General features: G+C 52.1%; 1 protein-coding gene across 2 annotated transcripts in view; it reads left to right on the plus strand.

The window, feature by feature from the left end:
- The window catches only part of WBP4 (WW domain binding protein 4), a 129,371-nt gene that overhangs the window by 90,655 nt on the left and 19,706 nt on the right, over positions 1-19,010 (plus strand). For both annotated transcript variants that reach the window (XM_075336851.1, XM_075336852.1), the window contains 2 exons: positions 7,381-7,453; positions 7,532-7,746. In XM_075336851.1, the coding sequence (XP_075192966.1) occupies positions 7,381-7,453; positions 7,532-7,746 (288 nt within the window). The remainder of the gene's footprint in view (positions 1-7,380; positions 7,454-7,531; positions 7,747-19,010) is intronic.

Raw genomic sequence — 19,010 nt, forward strand, 5'->3', positions numbered from 1 at the left:
AAGCTATCTCAGCCGGGCTTGTGCAAGTCGACTCAGTCACACGTGCATTTGCCCCGCAGGTAGCACCATTGACCTCGCAAATGGCGGCATTCGCGTCGTACGCGATTAATGCTGTTCTTGACGCTACAAGCCGTACGGCAGTGGCGTCAGCCAACTCCGTTGTTTTGCGTAGGGCCCTGTGGTTGAGACATTGGAAGGCAGATTCTCATTCCAAGAAGTGCTTAACCAATTTGCCTTTTTCTCGTGACCGATTGTTTGGAGAGCGTTTGGATGAAATCATCAAACACTCCAAGGGTAAGGACTCATCCTTACCGCAACACAGACAAAACAAACCCCAACAGAGGAGGGGTCAGTCTGGTTATCGGTCCTTTCGAGGACCGGGCAGGTCCCAATTTTCCTCGTCAAAAAAGACTCAAAAAGATCAGAGACGCTCAGATTCTTGGAGGTCTCAGTCACGCCCAAAAAAGACAGCCGGAGGAACCGTTGCCAAGACGGCGTCCTCATGACTTGCAGTCTCCGATTCCCACACCCTCGGTCGGTGGGAGGCTTTCCCACTTTGGCGACATTTGGCTGTCACGCGTCAAAGACCGTTGGGTGAGGGATATTCTGTCTCACGGGTACAGGATAGAGTTCAGTTCTCGTCCGCCAACTCGTTTCTTCAGAACTTCTCCACCACCAGGCCGAGCCGATGCTCTGTTGCAGGCGGTGGCCGCTCTAAAGGCGGAAGGAGTGGTGACCTCCGTCCCTCTTCAGGAACAAGGTCACGGTTTTTACTCCAATCTGTTTGTGGTCCCAAAAAAGGACGGATCGTATCGACCCGTCCTGGATCTAAAGTTGCTCAACAGACACGTAAAAGTCAGGAGGTTCCGGATGGAATCCCTACGCTCCGTCATAGCCTCAATGTCTCAAGGAGATTTTCTAGCATCAATAGACATCAAAGATGCGTATCTCCACGTGCCGATTGCGCCAGAGCATCAGCGTTTCCTACGCTTCGTCATACACGACGAACACCTGCAGTTCGTAGCGTTACCTTTCGGTCTGGCAACAGCCCCCCGGGTCTTCACCAAGGTCATGGCAGCAGTAGTAGCTGTCCTGCACTCGCAAGGTCACTCGGTCATCCCATATCTAGACGACCTGCTTATAAAGGCACCCTCTCAAGAGGCATGCCAACACAGTCTGAAAGTGGCACTAGACACTCTCCAGAGTTTCGGGTGGATTATCAACTTTCCAAAGTCTCATCTAACCCCGACCCAATCACTGACTTATCTTGGCATGGAGTTTCATACTCTCTCAGCGATAGTGAAGCTTCCACTGGACAAGCAGTGTTCGCTGCGGACAGGAGTGCAATCTCTCCTTCAGAGCCAGTCACACTCACTGAGGCGCCTCATGCATTTCCTAGGAAAGATGGTAGCAGCAATGGAGGCGGTCCCGTTCGCGCAGTTTCATCTGCGCCCTCTACAATGGGACATTCTACGCCAATGGGATGGGAAGTCGACGTCCCTCGACAGGACTGTCTCCCTCTCTCAGACTGCCAAGGACTCTCTGCGTTGGTGGCTTCTCCCCACCTCATTGTCACAGGGAAAGTCGTTCCTACCCCCATCCTGGGCAGTGGTCACGACGGATGCGAGCCTATCAGGGTGGGGAGCGGTGTTTCTCCACCACAGGGCTCAGGGGACGTGGACTCAGGAAGAGTCCACCCTGCAGATCAATGTTCTGGAAATCAGAGCAGTCTATCTTGCTCTGCGAGCCTTCCAACAATGGCTGGAAGGCAAGCAGATTCGGATTCAGTCGGACAATTCCACGGCGGTGGCGTACATCAACCACCAAGGGGGAACACGCAGTCGCCAAGCCTTTCAAGAAGTCCGGCGGATTTTGACGTGGGTGGAAAGCAAAGCGTCCACCATATCCGCAGTTCACATCCCAGGCGTGGAAAACTGGGAAGCAGACTTTCTCAGTCGCCAGGGCATGGACGCAGGGGAATGGTCCCTTCACCCGGACGTGTTTCAGCAGATCTGTTGCCGCTGGGGGACGCCGGACGTCGATCTGATGGCGTCACGGCACAACAACAAGGTCCCAGTTTTCATGGCACGGTCTCACGATCACCGAGCGCTGGCGGCAGACGCCTTGGTTCAGGATTGGTCGCAATTCCGACTACCCTATGTGTTCCCACCTCTAGCATTGTTGCCCAGAGTTCTCCGGAAAATCAGGTCCGACTGCCATCGAGCCATTCTCGTCGCTCCAGACTGGCCAAGAAGGTCGTGGTACCCGGATCTGTGGCATCTCACGGTAGGCCAACCATGGGCACTACCAGACCGTCCAGATTTGCTGTCTCAAGGGCCGTTTTTCCATCTGAATTCTGCGGCCCTGAACCTGACTGTGTGGCCATTGAGTCCTGGATCCTAGCGGCCTCAGGTTTATCTCATGAAGTAGTTGCCACAATGAGACAGGCTAGAAAACCATCCTCAGCTAAGATCTATCACAGGACGTGGAAGATATTCTTAGCTTGGTGCTCGGCTCAGAGGGTTTCTCCCTGGCCATTTGCATTGCCAATTTTTCTTTCCTTCCTGCAGTCTGGGTTGGAAAAAGGTTTGTCGCTTAGCTCTCTTAAGGGTCAAGTCTCCGCGCTATCCGTATTCTTTCAGAAGCGCTTGGCACGGCTTTCTAAAGTACGCACGTTTCTCCAAGGAGTTTGTCATATCGTTCCTCCTTACAGACGGCCATTGGAACCCTGGGATCTAAACAAGGTTCTCATTGCTCTCCAGAAGCCGCCTTTCGAGCCTTTGAAAGAGGTTTCCCTTTCTCGGCTTTCACAAAAAGTGGTTTTTCTTGTGGCGGTCACGTCTCTTCGTAGAGTGTCCGAGCTAGCGGCGTTATCTTGCAAATCTCCCTTCCTGGTGTTTCACCAAGACAAGGTAGTACTGCGTCCAATTCCAGAGTTTTCTCCCAAGGTGGTTTCTTCCTTTCATCTCAATCAGGATATCACTTTGCCATCTTTGTGTCCGCATCCAGTTCACCAATTTGAAAAAGGTTTACATCTGTTGGACCTGGTGAGAGCACTCAGGATTTACATTTCTCGCACGGCGCCTATGCGCCGTTCTGATGCGCTCTTTGTCCTAGTCGCTGGTCAGCATAAGGGATCGCAAGCTTCCAAATCCACCCTGGCGCGGTGGATCAAGGAACCAATTCTTCACACATACCGTTCTGCTGGGCTTCCGATTCCATCTGGACTGAAGGCCCATTCTACCAGAGCCGTGGGTGCGTCCTGGGCATTGCGGCATCAGGCTACGGCTCAGCAGGTGTGCCAGGCGGCTACCTGGTCGAGTCTGCACACGTTTACCAAACACTATCAAGTGCATACCTACGCTTCGGCAGATGCCAGCCTAGGTAGACAGGTCCTTCAGGCGGCGGTGGCCCACCTGTAGGAAAGGGCTGCCTGACAGCCCGATCACGAGGTATCTTTTTACCCACCCAGGGACTGCTTTTGGACGTCCCAATTGTCTGGGTCTCCCAATTAGGAGCGAAAAAGAAGAAGGGAATTTTGTTTACTTACCGTAAATTCCTTTTCTTCTAGCTCCAATTGGGAGACCCAGCACCCGCCCTATTGTTCTTAGGGTTTCGTTTTTCGGGTGCACATGTTGTTCATGTTGTTTCTTAAGTTCTCCGATCTTGTTATCGGATTGAATTTGTTTTTTGAAACTGTTATTGGCTTTCCTCCTTCTTGCTTTGGTACTAAAACTGAGGAATCCGTACTCCTACGGGAGGGTGTATAGCCAGAAGGGGAGGGGCCTTACACTTTTGAGTGTAGTACTTTGTGCGGCCTCCGGAGGCAGTAGCTATACACCCAATTGTCTGGGTCTCCCAATTGGAGCTAGAAGAAAAGGAATTTACGGTAAGTAAACAAAATTCCCTTCTTCTTCTAGCTCCAATTGGGAGACCCAGCACCCGCCCCTGTTCCCTTCGGGCTGTTGTTCTTTGTGTACACATGTTGTTCATGTTGAATGGTTTCAGTTCTCCGAAATTCCTTCGGATTGAATTTACTTTAAACCAATTTATAACTTTTCCTCCTTCTTGCTTTTGCACCAAAACTGAGGAGCCCGTGATGCACGGGGGGTGTATAGGCAGAAGGGGAGGGGCTTTACACTTTTAAGTGTAATACTTTGTGTGGCCTCCGGAGGCAGAAGCTATACACCCAATTGTCTGGGTCTCCCAATTGGAGCTAGAAGAAAAGGAATTTACGGTAAGTAAACAAAATTCCCTTCTTTATGGATATCACTGAGACACTCCAGAAGTTCATTGAGGATCTCTGAATGATCCAATGTTGTCCTAAATGACTGATGATGATAAATATAAGCCACCTGTGTGTAATCAAGTCTCCGTATAAAAGCACCTGCTCTGTGACAGTCTCAGTGTTCTGTTTAAAGCACAGAGAGCATCATGAAGACCAAGGTACACAACAGGCAGGTCCGTGATACTGTTGTGGAGAAGTTCAAAGCCGGATTTGGTTACAAAAAGATTTCCAAAGCTCTAAACATCCCAAGCAGCACTGTGCAAGCGATTATATTGAAATGGAAGGAGTATCATACCACTGCAAATCTACCAAGACCTGGCTGTCCCTCAAAAATTTCATGTCAAACAAGGAGAAGACTGATCAGAGATGCAGCCAAGAGGCCCATGATCACTCTGGATGAACTGCTGAAATCTACAGCTGAAGTGGGAGAGTCTGTCCATAGGACAACAGTCGTACACTGCACAAATCTGGCCTTTATGGAAGAGTGGCAAAAAGAAAACCATTTCTCAAAGATATCCCTAAAAAGTGTTGTTTAAAGTTTGCCACAAGCCACCTGGGAGACACACCAAACATGTGGAAGAAGGTGCTCTGGTCAGATGAAACCAAAAATCGAACTTTTTGGGCACAATGCCAAACGATATGTTTGGTGTAAAAGCAACACCGCTCATCACCCTGAACACATCATCCCCACTGTCAAACATGGTGGTGGCAGCATCATGGTTTGGGCCTGCATTTCTTCAGCAGGAACAGGGAAGATTGTTAAAATTGATGGGAAGATGGATGGAGCCAAATACAGGACCAGTCTTGAAGAAAACCTGTTGGAGTCTGCAAAAGACCTGAGACTGGGACGGAGATTTGTCTTCCAAAAAGACAAATGATCCCAAACAAAGCTAAATCTACAATAAAATGGTTCATAAATAAATGTATCCAGGTGTTAGAATGGCTAAGTCACAGTCCAGACCTGAATCCAATCGAAAATCTGTGGAAAGAGCTAAAACCTGCTGTTCACAAACGCTCTCCATCCAACCTCACTCAGCACCAGCTGTTTACAAAGGAAGAATGGGCAAGAATTTCAGCCTCTCGATGTGCAAAACTGATAGACACATACCCCAAGCGACTTGCAGCTGTAATCACAGAAAAAGGTGGCGCTACAAAGGTAACTTAAAAGGGGCCAAATAATATTGCACGCCCCAATTTTCAGGGTTTGTTTTTTTTTATTTGTTACAAAAATTTAAAATAAGCCATAAATATCGCCCAACGTCACAAGTGTGTCCCACTTGTTGATTCGTCACCATAAAAATTAAAATTTTTATCTTTTATGTTTGAAGCCTGAAATGTGGGAAAAGGTTGAAAAATTCAAAGGGGCTGAATACTTTCGCAAGGGTGTGTGTATATAATATATATACTGTATATAATTCTAGAGAGAGATTAGCGCTGCAGGGATGGGAGAATGAGAATTGTAGTGAAGTGTTAAGCTGGTGTCACACATAACGACGACGACAACGACGTCGCTGCTACGTCACCATTTTCTGTGACGTTGCAGCGACGTCCCGTCGCTGTTGCTGTGTGTGACATCCAGCAACGACCTGGCCCCTGCTGTGAGGTCGCCGGTCGTTGCTGAATGTCCAGCTTCATTTTTTGGTCGTCACTCTCCCGCTGTGACACACACATCGCTGTGTGTGACAGCGAGAGAGCGACGAAATGAAGCGATCAGGAGCCGGCACTGGCAGCTGCGGTAAACTGTAACCAGCGTAAACATCGGGTAACCAAGGGAAGACCTTTCCCTGGTTACCCGATGTTTACGCTGGTTACCAGCCTCCGCTCTTGCTGCCAGTGCCGGCTCCTGCACTGTGACATGTGGCTGCAGTACGCATCGGGTTAATTAACCCGATGTGTGCTGCAGGAGAGCAAGGAGCCAGCGCTAAGCGCGGCTCCCTGCTCTCTGCACATGTAGCACAGCGACGTTATGATCGCTGCTTCTGCTGTGTTTGACAGCTAAGCAGCGATCATAACAGCGACTTACAAGGTCGCTGTTACGTCACCGAAAATGGTGACGTAACAGCGACGTCGTTGTCGCTGTCGTTTAGTGTGACACCAGCTTTAAAGCAGAGACAAAATGCAGTGTCTGGGGTTTGGTGCCTCTGTTAATGCCTGCAGGTAGCCTGATTTAATTATCTTATACTTTATGTGAGAACCTGATCTTATCTAATGGGCACAGTTGTCCATACACACAGGAGTGGGACAATGGGGAATATTTACATTTGTGTGACAGATCTGATATATCTGTCTCATTTAAGTGTCAGCCTGTGATCAGGCTACTTGCTATTAATGACCCAGGTGACAAAGGCAGACTTGTAAGACAGGTAATGTTTGGGGAATGTATTGTGTGATGGAACAATTCACACTTTACAAAGACAGATTTTTGTGGGAACTCAGATGAAATCTGTCCCAGTATCTTGTATATGTAATAAATATATATATATTGATATTATTGGGTAACGCTTCCCTCTACGATAGAAACCAAGGGTTAACATGCTGCCACCTGGAGGCTGATAGTAAGAATACAGCTTAGAAGAAAAAAAGCTGATTCCTCCTCATCAGACAACACCTGGCAGCCGACACCTAGTTATTGAGTTTAGCTTGTTGTCATTCGGAGGCAGACATTTCTGAGTAGCAGACCTGTCAAAGCCTTAATTAGGCAGGTTAGAAACTAACCTTTTTACTCTCTCCTTCTGCAGTACCGCTATTGGCTGTCAGGGGCAGCTTTAGGACATCTCATGGTTCTTGTGTTTCCCAATCAAGTGCTAGAAAAATAAAGAGTTTTTTTTGGTACTCCCCATAAAATCTTTCTCGTATCACTCATTGGGGGACACTGGAACCTCCCTTGGTTTTGCTCCTCCTACTGCGTTTGCACTAATTGAATAACTCGGTGTCGGCCTATGTATAGACGTGGGGAGAGCGCAGCTTTTTTTTTCTGAGATGTATTCTTAGTACAAGCCTACAGGTGGCGGCATATTAACCCATGGCTCTTGGGTCTCCCAATATAGGTTTTATATTTATTTACTTGTTAATTCATTATATTTTATTTTAAGGAACCCAAATCTACATGGATGGAAGGAGTCTCAGAAGAGGGATATACCTATTACTACAATTCTGAAACTGGAGGTAATGGCATATTCTAGTTATCACAGCCTGTCTGGTACTTAATATTTACAGTCATTAATAGATATTTCTCATAAACAGAATCCAGATGGGACAAACCAGAACACTTTGATACAAATTTGCCCCCTGATGCTGATCAGAAAGATTCCACAGAAGCTAAAGATGTCTCTGCAGCAGATGAGCAAGAGACTGCAAATCCAGAAGTAACCACAGACTCCTCCTCTGAGGAGTCCCCGCCATCAGAAGACACCACACAGACTCCTACAATTGCACAGACTCCTAAAATCAATTATAGGGTAGGGGAAACACAATCAACCTTATCTTTTTTTTACATATGGTTTTCTATTGCTCTATTTAGTTATACCTAGAGATGAGTGGACCTGTGGAAGTTCGGTTCAGCCGGACTTGAGATAAAGTTCAGTCTGGGACCTGGACATGACCTGAACTCCAATGGAGGTCACTAATTGGGCCGTTTGGGTCTCTGCCCACATGAAGCCGGCCATAAACAGATGCTGGGGAAGAGGGCGGGGTTTTTCCATATATTTTATTTATTCTTGTACACCCTACATCCGATCATGTTCCTATTTATTCCCTCAGTGTGAGCCATTGAAACACTGCAAGTGGCTCACCCTGGGCTGAGGACTGAGCGTACCCGAGCACAGCGATGATCGTACCAATGGGGTTCATACTTAAAACACCAAAACTCCCACCCCAAATCTGATTTTATTTATTTATTCTTTTTTGTTTTGGAAAGTCTGTGTTTGGTACGAACACCCAACCTCGGGTTCACTCATCTCTAGTTATCTTCCTATTATACAGATAGTTCCTTCTTACCATGGTGCTATTTATCATACTAGTTTTTCTGATAAGAAGTACTGTAAGGGGCAAAACTGATTTTAAAGGAGGCTTTCCTTATAGACGCCCTTTTCTTTGTCGCTCCATTGGGAGACCCAGACAATTGGGTGTATAGCTTCTGCCTCCGGAGGCCACACAAAGTATTACACTTTAAAAAGTGTAACCCCTCCCCTCTGCCTATACACCCTCCCGTGCATCACGGGCTCCTCAGTTTTTTGCTTTGTGTGGAAGGAGGCACACATCCACTCAGCTTCTCATTTTAGTTATATCGGTTGGAAGAAAAGTGGGCTCCCACGGGGCCCCCGGCATGTTCCCTTCTCACCCCACTAAGTCGGCGGTGCTGTTAAGGTTGAGGTACCCATTGCGGGTACAAAGGCAGGAGCCTCATGCCGTCTCCTTCACCATCCCTTTGCGGCTCTGGGAGAAGTGGGATCCTGAGCGGTCATCCAGTCACTGGGACCGTGCTCCCTCCGCAGCCCCTGGGGGAATCTGTCAGACAGGAGTTGGTTAATCCTCAGGGACCGGGCCCTGCATCACTAAGTTACTCTGTACCCCCATGGGGGATGTGCATGGAGCGCCTACATCCCGGACGCTGCAGCAGCTGCTTATTTGTGACGGCCGGCGGACTTCCGCGCCGACCGCGCCTGTTTGTCGGCCGCGGTGTTAAATTTAGGCCCCGGCTTCAATTGCGGCCTAGTAGCAAAACTCCCGCCCCCGGACCTGTCTATCAGGGATAAGGGCGGGACTGCCGACCTGACGTCGGCTGTGAGGGCCAGGGCATCCTGTATGTTCCTCCCCCCCTCACTAATCACTGTGAGGACTCCAGATTCCCGCACTTTTCTAACGCCGCCCACGGCTTCTCTCCTCCCCTGAGAGCTCCGGCAGCCATTTTTTTTGGCACTCTGCCTGTGGAAGTTTTCCTGTAAAGAGCTCTGCAACGCTGGGAGACCTAAGGCAGGGAATCTGGAGGACACACACTCCGCTTTTTAGCGGTCGGTAAGCCACACCGGTCACCCGGTGCTGGTCCCCTTAGGGTGCCGGAATAGATACTATATATCTTTATATATTTCTGTTCGGTCGGGCTGTATACCCTTCCCATATACCCTCAGTGATCACTCTCCTAGGAGACAACAGCATGTCGTCCACAAGGAGCAAGGGGGCCAAAACACAGGGTTATTTTGCGACCTGTACCTCTTGTGCGGCTAAGTTACCTGCGGGTTCCACCTACCCTCACTGTGAGCAATGCTCAACCCCTGTTTTACTTCCACAACCGGAGCCTCGGTCACTAGAGGGCCCCTCGGCTCAGGTAGAATCCGTTGCTCTACCTGTCCAGGCGGCAGGGACAGCGTTTGCAGTCTTTGCTGAAAAACTCTCTGAGTCACTCTCACAATCCGTGGCTCAGTCCATGGACAAATGGTCTGCCAAGCTGCTGGAAGCTTTGCAGTCCAGACCGGTCCCTACACAGGCCCCGGGCCCTGTTGGATCTTCACCCCCAGGCCCCTCTCTGCCCGCGCCGCAGCACGCTCCCAGGGGGGGCCCTAGGTCTCATGGGGAGGACTCCGGCCCGGACCACAGTCCCAGACCGGCTAAGCGGGCACGCTGGGAATCTTCCCCGACTTCTTCACGCTGCTCGGGTTCCCAGCGTGAGGACTCTCTGGAGGACGAGGCGGACGTCGCAGCTCAGGGCTCTGACACTGACGTTGCCCTCAATCTTGATACACCTGACGGGGACGCCATAGTAAATGATCTTATCTTGTCCATCAACCAGGTGTTAGATATCTCTCCTCCACCACCACCTGTAGAGGAGTCGACTTCTCAGCAGGAGAAACACCAGTTTCGGTTCCCTAAACGTACACGGAGTGCGTTTTTCGATCACTCTAACTTCAGAGATGCTGTCCAGAAGCCCAGAGCAGTTCCGGACAAGCGCTTTACTAAGCGCCTTACTGACACACGTTACCCCTTCCCTTCTGACGTTGTCAAGGGTTGGGCTCAATGTCCCAAGGTGGATCCCCCAGTCTCTAGATTGGCGGCTAGATCTGTAGTATCGGTTGCAGATGGATCATCGCTAAAGGATGCCACTGACAGGCAGATAGAGCTCCTGATGAAATCCATCTATGAAGCCACGGGCGCGTCTTTTGCCCCGGCCTTTGCAGCCGTGTGGGCACTCCAAGCTATCTCAGCCTGTCTGGCTGAGATTAATGCCGTTACACGTAATTCTGCTCCGCAGGTTACATCTTTGACTTCCCAGGCGTCAGTTTTTTCTTCCTACGCCATGAACGTAGTTTTGGACTCTGCTAGCCGTACAGCGGTGGCATCCGCTAACTCTGTGGCAGTCCGCAGGGCCATGTGGCTGCGCGAATGGAAGGCAGACTCGGCTTCCAAGAGGTTTTTAACCGGTTTGCCGTTTGCTGGCGACCGATTGTTTGGCGAACAATTGGATGAGATTATTAAGGAATCTAAGGGAAAGGACTCCTCCTTGCCCCAGTCCAAGCCAAAGAGACCTCAGCAACGACAGATACATTCGAGGTTTCGGTCCTTTCGTCCCTCCGCCAAGCCCCAATCCTCTTTGTCCAGCAGGCCGGAGAAAGGCCAGAGGAACTCCTATGCGTGGCGGGCTAAGTCACGCCCTCAAAAGGCCGCAGGAGGCACTGCTTCCAAGGCGGCCTCCTCATGACTCTCTGCATCACCGAATCGCATCCTCGGTCGGTGGCAGGCTCTCCCGCTTTTGCGACGCCTGGTGGCCACATGTTCAAGATCGATGGGTGAGAGACATTCTGTCTCACGGTTACAGGATAGAGTTCAGCTCTCGTCCTCCGACTCGTTTCTTCAGAACCTCCCCGCCCCCGAGCGAGCCGATGCACTTTTTCAGGCGGTGAACGCTCTGAAAACAGAAGAAGTTGTGGTCCCTGTTCCCCCCCAGGAACATGGTCGCGGCTTTTACTCCAACTTGTTTGTGGTGCCAAAGAAGGACGGCTCATTCCGTCCCATTCTGGACCTCAAACTACTCAACAGACATGTGAGCACCAGAAGGTTTCGGATGGAATCTCTCCGCTCTGTCATCGCTTCAATGTCACAAGGAGACTTCCTAGCATCGATCGACATCAAGGATGCTTATCTCCATGTGCCGATCGCACCCGAACATCAACGCTTTTTGCGTTTCACCATCAGGGACGAACACCTTCAGTTCGTGGCACTGCCTTTCGGCCTGGCGACAGCCCCACGGGTGTTCACCAAGGTCATGGCATCTGTTGTGGCGGTCCTTCACTCTCAGGGCCATTCGGTGATTCCCTACTTAGACGATCTCCTAGTCAGGGCACCCTCTCAGATGGCGTGTCAAAACAGCCTTTCCGTCGCTCTGGCGACTCTCCAGCAGTTCGGGTGGATAATCAACTTCCCAAAATCCAAGTTGACACCGACCCAATCACTGACGTACCTTGGGATGGAGTTTCATACTCAGTCAGCGGTAGTCATGCTACTGCGGGACAAACAGCTTTCTCTGCAGGCAGGGGTGCAATCTCTTCTTCGGGGTCAGTCACACCCCTTGAGGCGCCTCATGCACTTCCTGGGGAAGATGGTGGCAGCGATGGAGGCAGTGCCCTTCGCGCAATTCCATCTGCGGCCTACTCCAGTGGGACATTCTCCGAAAATGGGACAGGAGGTCGACTTCACTCGACAGGAACGTCTCTCTGTCCCTTGCAACCAAGACGTCACTTCAGTGGTGGCTCCTTCCCAGCTCTGTCGCAGGGGAAATCCTTCCTACCCCCCACCTGGGCTGTGGTCACGACGGACGCGAGCCTGTCAGGGTGGGGGGCGGTTTTTCTCCACCACAGGGCTCAGGGAACCTGGACTCCGATAGTCATCTCTTCAGATCAATATTCTGGAGATAAGGGCAGTGTATCTAGCCCTATTGGCCTTTCAGTGGTGGCTGGAGGGCAGGCAGATCCGAATCCAGTCGGACAACGCCACGGCCGTCGCTTACATCAACCACCAAGGCGGCACTCGCAGTCGTCAAGCCTTCCAGGAAGTCCGGCGAATTCTGCAGTGGGTGGAAGCCACAGCCTCCACCATCTCCGCAGTTCACATCCCGGGCGTAGAAAACTGGGAAGCAGATTTTCTCAGCCGACAGGGCATGGACGCGGGGGAATGGTCTCTTCACCCAGACGTGTTTCGAGAGATCTGTCGCCGCTGGGGAACGCCGGACGTCGATCTCATGGCGTCACGGCACAACAACAAAGTCCCGGCATTCATGGCCCGGTCTCAAGATCACAGAGCTCTGGCGGCGGACGCAGCCCAGAGTGCTGCGCAAAATCAGGTCCGACTGTCGTCGCGCCATTCTCGTCGCTCCAGATTGGCCGAGGCGGTCGTGGTACCCGGATCTGTGGCATCTCACGGTGGGTCAACCGTGGGCGCTCCCAGACCGCCCAGACTTGCTATCTCAAGGGCCGTTTTTCCATCTGAATTCTGCGGCCCTCAACCTGACTGTGTGGCCATTGAGTCCTGGCTCCTAGCGTCCTCAGGGTTATCTCAAGATGTCATTGCCACTATGAGACAGGCCAGGAAACCAACGTCCGCCAAGATCTATCACAGGTCTTGGAGGATCTTCTTATCCTGGTGCTCGGATAAGGGCTTTACTCCTTGGCCCTTTGCCTTACCCACTTTTCTTTCATTCCTTCAATCCGGAATGGACAAGGGTTGGTCTCTCGGCTCTCTCAAGGGACAAGTATCGGCGCTTTCTGTATTTTTTCAAAAGCGTCTAGCCAGGCTTCCGCAGGTCCGCACGTTCCTGCAGGGAGTTTGCCACATAGTCCCACCGTACAAGCGTCCGCTGGAACCCTGGGACCTCAATAGGGTGCTAACGGCTCTTCAGAAACCACCTTTCGAGCCGCTGCGGGAGGTCTCTTTATCACGTCTTTCGCAAAAGGTGGCATTTCTAGTGGCAGTTACGTCGCTCCGTAGAGTGTCGGAACTGGTAGCGCTATCATGCAAAGCCCCCTTCCTGGTTTTTCACCAGGATAAGGTGGTTCTACGTCCGGTTCCGGAATTTCTCCCTAAAGTGGTATCCTCTTTTCATCTCAATCAGGATATATCCTTACCTTCATTTTGCCCTCATCCAGTTCACCAATGTGAAAAGGATTTGCACTCATTAGATTTAGTGAGAGCACTCCGACTCTACGTGTCTCGCACGGCGCCCCTGCGCCGTTCAGATGCCCTCTTTGTCCTTGTCGCTGGCCAGCGTAAGGGTTCGCAGGCTTCCAAGTCAACCTTGGCTCGATGGATCAAGGAACCAATTCTTGAATCCTACCGTTCTTCTGGGCTTCCACTTCCTTCAGGATTGAAAGCCCATTCTACCAGAGCCGTGGGTGCGTCCTGGGCACTGCGGCACCGGGCTACGGCTCAGCAGGTGTGTCAGGCAGCTACCTGGTCTAGTCTGCACACTTTCACGAAACACTATCAGGTGCATACCTATGCTTCGGCAGACGCCATGCATACCTATGCTTCGGCAGACGCCAGTCTAGGTAGGCGAGTCCTTCAGGCGGCGGTTGCCCACCTGTAAGAGGGGGTCGTTTTCGGCTCTTTTTATCGAGGTATTCTTTTACCCACCCAGGGACTGCTTTTGGACGTCCCAATTGTCTGGGTCTCCCAATGGAGCGACAAAGAAGAAGGGAATTTTGTTTACTTACCGTAAATTCCTTTTCTTCTAGCTCCTATTGGGAGACCCAGCACCCGCCCCTGTTCCCTTCGGGCTGTTGTTCTTTTGTGTACACATGTTGTTGCATGTTGAATTGTTCTTTTGGTTCATGGTTTTAAGTCCTCCGAACATCCTTCGGATGGAATTTACCTTAGACCAATTTATAAGTTTCCTCCTTCCTGCTTTTGCACCAAAACTGAGGAGCCCGTGATGCACGGGAGGGTGTATAGGCAGAGGGGAGGGGTTACACTTTTTAAAGTGTAATACTTTGTGTGGCCTCCGGAGGCAGAAGCTATACACCCAATTGTCTGGGTCTCCCAATAGGAGCTAGAAGAAAAGGAATTTACGGTAAGTAAACAAAATTCCCTTCTTTAATCCTGTTGCTTGCTAATGTCTTTTCTTCATCGTTCCTATGGGAGACCCAGACCATGGGTGTAGTTCCTCCCTCCGAGCATACACACCCACTGGATAACCAAATATAGCCAGTTCAATGCTTTGTGTTCAGGAGGCACACATCCACACATGCATTCTCATCTGATTTTTGATTTTAAAGAGTTTGAAGAAAAGCGGGTCCAAGCTGGACCCCCGGCATGTCCCTTCTCACCCCACTGTGTCGGCGGTGTTGTTAAGGTTGATTTCAAGGCTGGAGCCTTACATGCCGCGCTCCTTCACCATCCCTCGGGCGGGCTCTAGCTTGAAGTGGGAGCCAGCACGGTTCTCACTGCTTTGCAGGAGACCGGTCTCCATCCACAGCTCTTTCAGGATCCTGCCGGACGGAGCACTCATCCCTCAGGGACCTGGCCCTGCGTCTCACAAGCTAAGTATTTGAGACGTTATTGCAGGGGGTCCTTTGCATCTTTATTGTTGGTGAGAGTGTGTCAGGTTACTTTGGTGACATTTCCGGCCGGTTCTCTGGTTTTCACCTGAGAACCGCGCCGAGGGTGCCTGCGCACCGGCCGCATTGTAAAATTTAGGCCCCGGCTTCGGCTGCGGCCTACTTTCGTTTTCACTGCCCCTGCATGTCAGTCATGCAGAGGGACAGTGCGGCGCCGCCCACCGGCCGTTCAGCACAGGGGAGGACACTCCTCTCTGAGGAGATGTTTCCCTCCCCTGTATATCTCCTTGGCCCTCCGGTTCCCGCTCTTGGACTAGGCCCCGCCCCCCCTCCTCACTCCGGCGCCATTTTATCAGCGTTCTCACACTGATCGGCGCTGGCTGCTGCATCTCTGCAGGGGGTCCGAGCTGTGGGATCCGGAGGGCACACAAAACGGTCTGGTAAGCCACAACCTCTGGTTGTGGACCTTCTTATACACTCTCTGGGGGTCATTCTGAAGGAGTGTGTTCTTTACTGCAGAGCCCCCACCTCAGCAGCATGTCTCACACTAGGAGCAAGGCTGTACTCCAATATGCACTGCATGTAAGCTCGTACTGCCTGAACCGAGCACATATCCTCATTGCGATGCCTGCTCTAACATGGTGGTGCCTCAGCCTGGAGTCTCCCCAGTGGTCCCTCCGGCTGCTCCGGCCCTGGTGGCTGAACCCCCGGCTTGGGTAGAATCGTTTTCTAAGTCTATCTCCCAGTCCTTTGCCGACTCCATGGGACAGCTGTCCCGGACTCTGCTGAGCATGCATCAGCCCCCTTCTCAGGGCGCCGCTGCTGCTTCGGCTCGCTCTGCAGAGCTCACAGAGGATTCTTCATCTGCTCCCAGACCCCGTCCTCCTAAAAGGAGACGCAGGGTCCCCTCTCCTTCCTCGTCCCGCGGCTCCGATTCACGAGCCGACTCGCAGGACGAGGAGGATGTCTTTACTGGGGGCTCGGACGCTACCTCCATGTGCCCCATTGATCTGACCAAGGGTGATGCGGATGTTAGTGATTTGATTGCGTCCATTAATTCTGTACTGGACCTCAATCCGCCAGTATCAGAGGAGCAACCCTCTCTGGCAGAAAAGCACCAGTTTACCTTGCCTAAGAGAACAAGGAGTGTGTTCTTTAACCACTCCAGTTTTCAAGCCACTGTGTCCAGAGCCTGTCCTGACAAACGCTTCCCAAAGCGTGGTTCTGATGACCGTTTTCCTTTTCCACCAGAGGTGGTCAAGCAGTGGGCTCATTCACCAAAGGTAGACCCTCCGGTGTCTAGACTCTCAGCCCGGACAGTTGTATCTGTGGCTGATGGCACCTCACTTAAGGATCCCACTGACCGCCAGGTTGACCTCCTGGCCAAGTCTGTCTATGAGGCGGCAGGGGCCTCGTTCTCCCCATCCTTTGCAGCAGTGTGGGCTCTCAAAGCCATCTCTGCTTCCCTAGAGGAGATGCATTCCCTCACTAGGGACTCTATGCCTGAATTGGTTGCCTTAACTTCCCAGGCTTCAGCCTTTTCAGCCTACGCCATGTCTGCCATGCTGGAGGCCTCTCACCGCACTGCGGTGGCCTCCGCCAATTCCCTCGCTATCCGCAGGATCTTGTGGCTTCGAGAGTGGAAGGCAGATGCTTCCTCAAAGAAGTACCTTGCTGGGCTCCCATTTGCTGGGTCCAGGCTGTTCGGTGAACAACTGGATGAAATTATTAAGGAGGCTACTAGCGGGAAGAGTACTTCCTTGCCACAGACTAAAACCAGGAAACCTGTCCAGGGCAGGAACCAGTCGAGGTTTCGTTCCTTTCGTTCCTCTAACTGGTCGTCCTCTAAGCCCTCGGCCTCGTCCACTAACTCGGCCAAGGACCAGAAGCCCACCTGGCGCAAGAAGCCGCGTCCACAAAGGTCCGCAGGAGCTGCTGCCACCAAGGCAGCCTCCTCTTGACTATCTGGCCGAGCCAGCAACGTCCTTGGTCGGTGGCAGGCTCTCCCACTTTGACGACGTGTGGTTTCAGCACGTCTCCGATCAGTGGGTGCGGGATATCATCTCCCATGGCTACAGGATAGAGTTCTCTTCCAGCCCGCCAAACAGATTTTTTCTGTCAACTCCCCCCTGCTCCAAGGCCGCCGCCTTCTCTTAGGCCGTGGCATCCTTGCAGGCCAACGGAGTAATTGTACCGGTTCCCGCCAGGGAACGGTTCAGAGGTTTTTACTCAAATCTCTTCCTAGTCCCCAAAAAGGACGGTTCCTTCCGGCCCATCCTGGATCTCAAGCTTCTCAACAAGCATGTTCAGGTGCGGCATTTTCGCATGGAGTCTCTGCGATCAGTCATTGCCTCAATGACCCAAGGAGATTTCCTGGCATCCATCGACATCAGAGATGCCTATCTGCATGTGCCAATTGCAGTTTCACACCAGCGTTGGCTACGTTTTGCAATCGGAGAGGAACATTTCCAATTCGTGGCTCTCCCCTTCGGGTTAGCCACGGCCCCTCGAGTATTTACCAAGGTCATGGCAGCAGTGGTTGCGGTTCTGCACCTCCAGGGGTTGGCAGTGATTCCTTACCTGGACGACCTTCTTGTCAAGGCTTCATCCAGTGCAGACTGTCAGCGGAGTGTCTCGCTCACTCTCGCCACTCTTGTTCAATTCGGGTGGCTTGTCAATCTGCCCAAGTCCACTCTGACCCCGACCCAAAAACTCACGTACCTAGGGATGCAATTCGAGACTGTCGGCACTTGTCAAGCTGCCCTTAGTCAAACAGCAGTCCCTCCATCTGGCGGTGCGCTCTCTGTTGAGGCCCCGCCGTCATTCCATCAGGCACCTCATGCAGGTGCTGGGTCAGATGGTGGCGTCAATGGAAGCGGTTCCCTTTGCCCAGTTCCATCTGCGTCCTCTGCAGCTGGACATTCTCCGCTGTTGGGACAAGCGGACTTCTTCCTTGCACAGGTTGGTGGCTCTGTCGCCACAGGCCAGGAGCTCTCTTCAGTGGTGGCTTCGGCCCCTCTCTCTGTCTCAGGGACGCTCCTTCCTGACCCCGTCCTGGGTGATTCTCACCACGGATGCCAGTCTATCCGGCTGGGGAGCAGTATTTCTCCACCACCGAGCACAGGGCACTTGGACTCCGTCCGAATCAGCCCTCTCGATCAATGTGCTGGAGATCAGAGCTGTGCTCCTAGCTCTCGTAGCCTTTCACCACCTGTTGGCGGGCAAGCACATTCGAGTCCAGTCAGACAACGTGACAGCAGTTGCCTACATCAATCACCAGGGCGGGACTCGCAGCCGCCTGGCAATGTTGGAGGTTCATCGCATCCTTCAGTGGACGGAGGACTCCAAGTCCACCATATCCGCAGTCCACATCCCAGGCGTAGAAAACTGGGAGGCAGATTATCTCAGCCGTCAAACCGTGGACAGCGGCGAGTGGGCTCTGCATCCGGCAGTGTTCCGGTCGATCTGCCGCAAGTGGGGCACTCCGGAAGTGGATCTAATGGCATCCCGGCACAACAACAAGGTCCCGGTTTACGTGGCTCGCTCCCACGATCCTCAGGCCTTTGCAGCGGACGCGCTGGTTCAGGATTGGTCCCAGTTCCGTCTGTCTTACGTGTTTCCCCCTCTAGCTCTCTTGCCCAGAGTCCTGCGCAAGATCAGAATGGAGGGCCGTCGGGTCATACTCATTGCTCCAGACTGGCCCAGGCGAGCTTGGTACCCAGACCTGCTCCGTCTGTCCGTAGAGGTGCCGTGGCATCTCCCGGACCGCCCAGACCTTCTCTCACAAGGTCCGTTTTTCCGCCAGAATTCTGCAGCTCTCAGATTGACGGCGTGGCTCTTGAGTCCTGGATCCTGACTGCTTCCGGCATTCCTCCCGAAGTCATCTCCACTATGACTCAGGCTCGGAAGTCTTCCTCGGCCAAGATTTACCACAGGACTTGGAGAATTTTCCTGTCCTGGTGTCGTTCTTCCGGCCATGCCCCTTGGCCTTTTTCCTTGCCGACCATCCTGTCCTTTCTACAGTCCGGTCTGCAGCTAGGACTATCCCTCAATTCCCTTAAGGGACAGGTCTCGGCTCTGTCAGTGTTGTTCCAGCGGCGTATCGCCCGACTGGCCCAGGTGCGCACCTTCATGCAGGGCGCATCTCACATCATTCCACCTTACCGGCGGCCTTTGGATCC

The sequence above is a fragment of the Anomaloglossus baeobatrachus genome, chromosome 2 (genome assembly GCF_048569485.1).
Source record: "Anomaloglossus baeobatrachus isolate aAnoBae1 chromosome 2, aAnoBae1.hap1, whole genome shotgun sequence".
NCBI lineage: Eukaryota > Metazoa > Chordata > Amphibia > Anura > Aromobatidae > Anomaloglossus > Anomaloglossus baeobatrachus.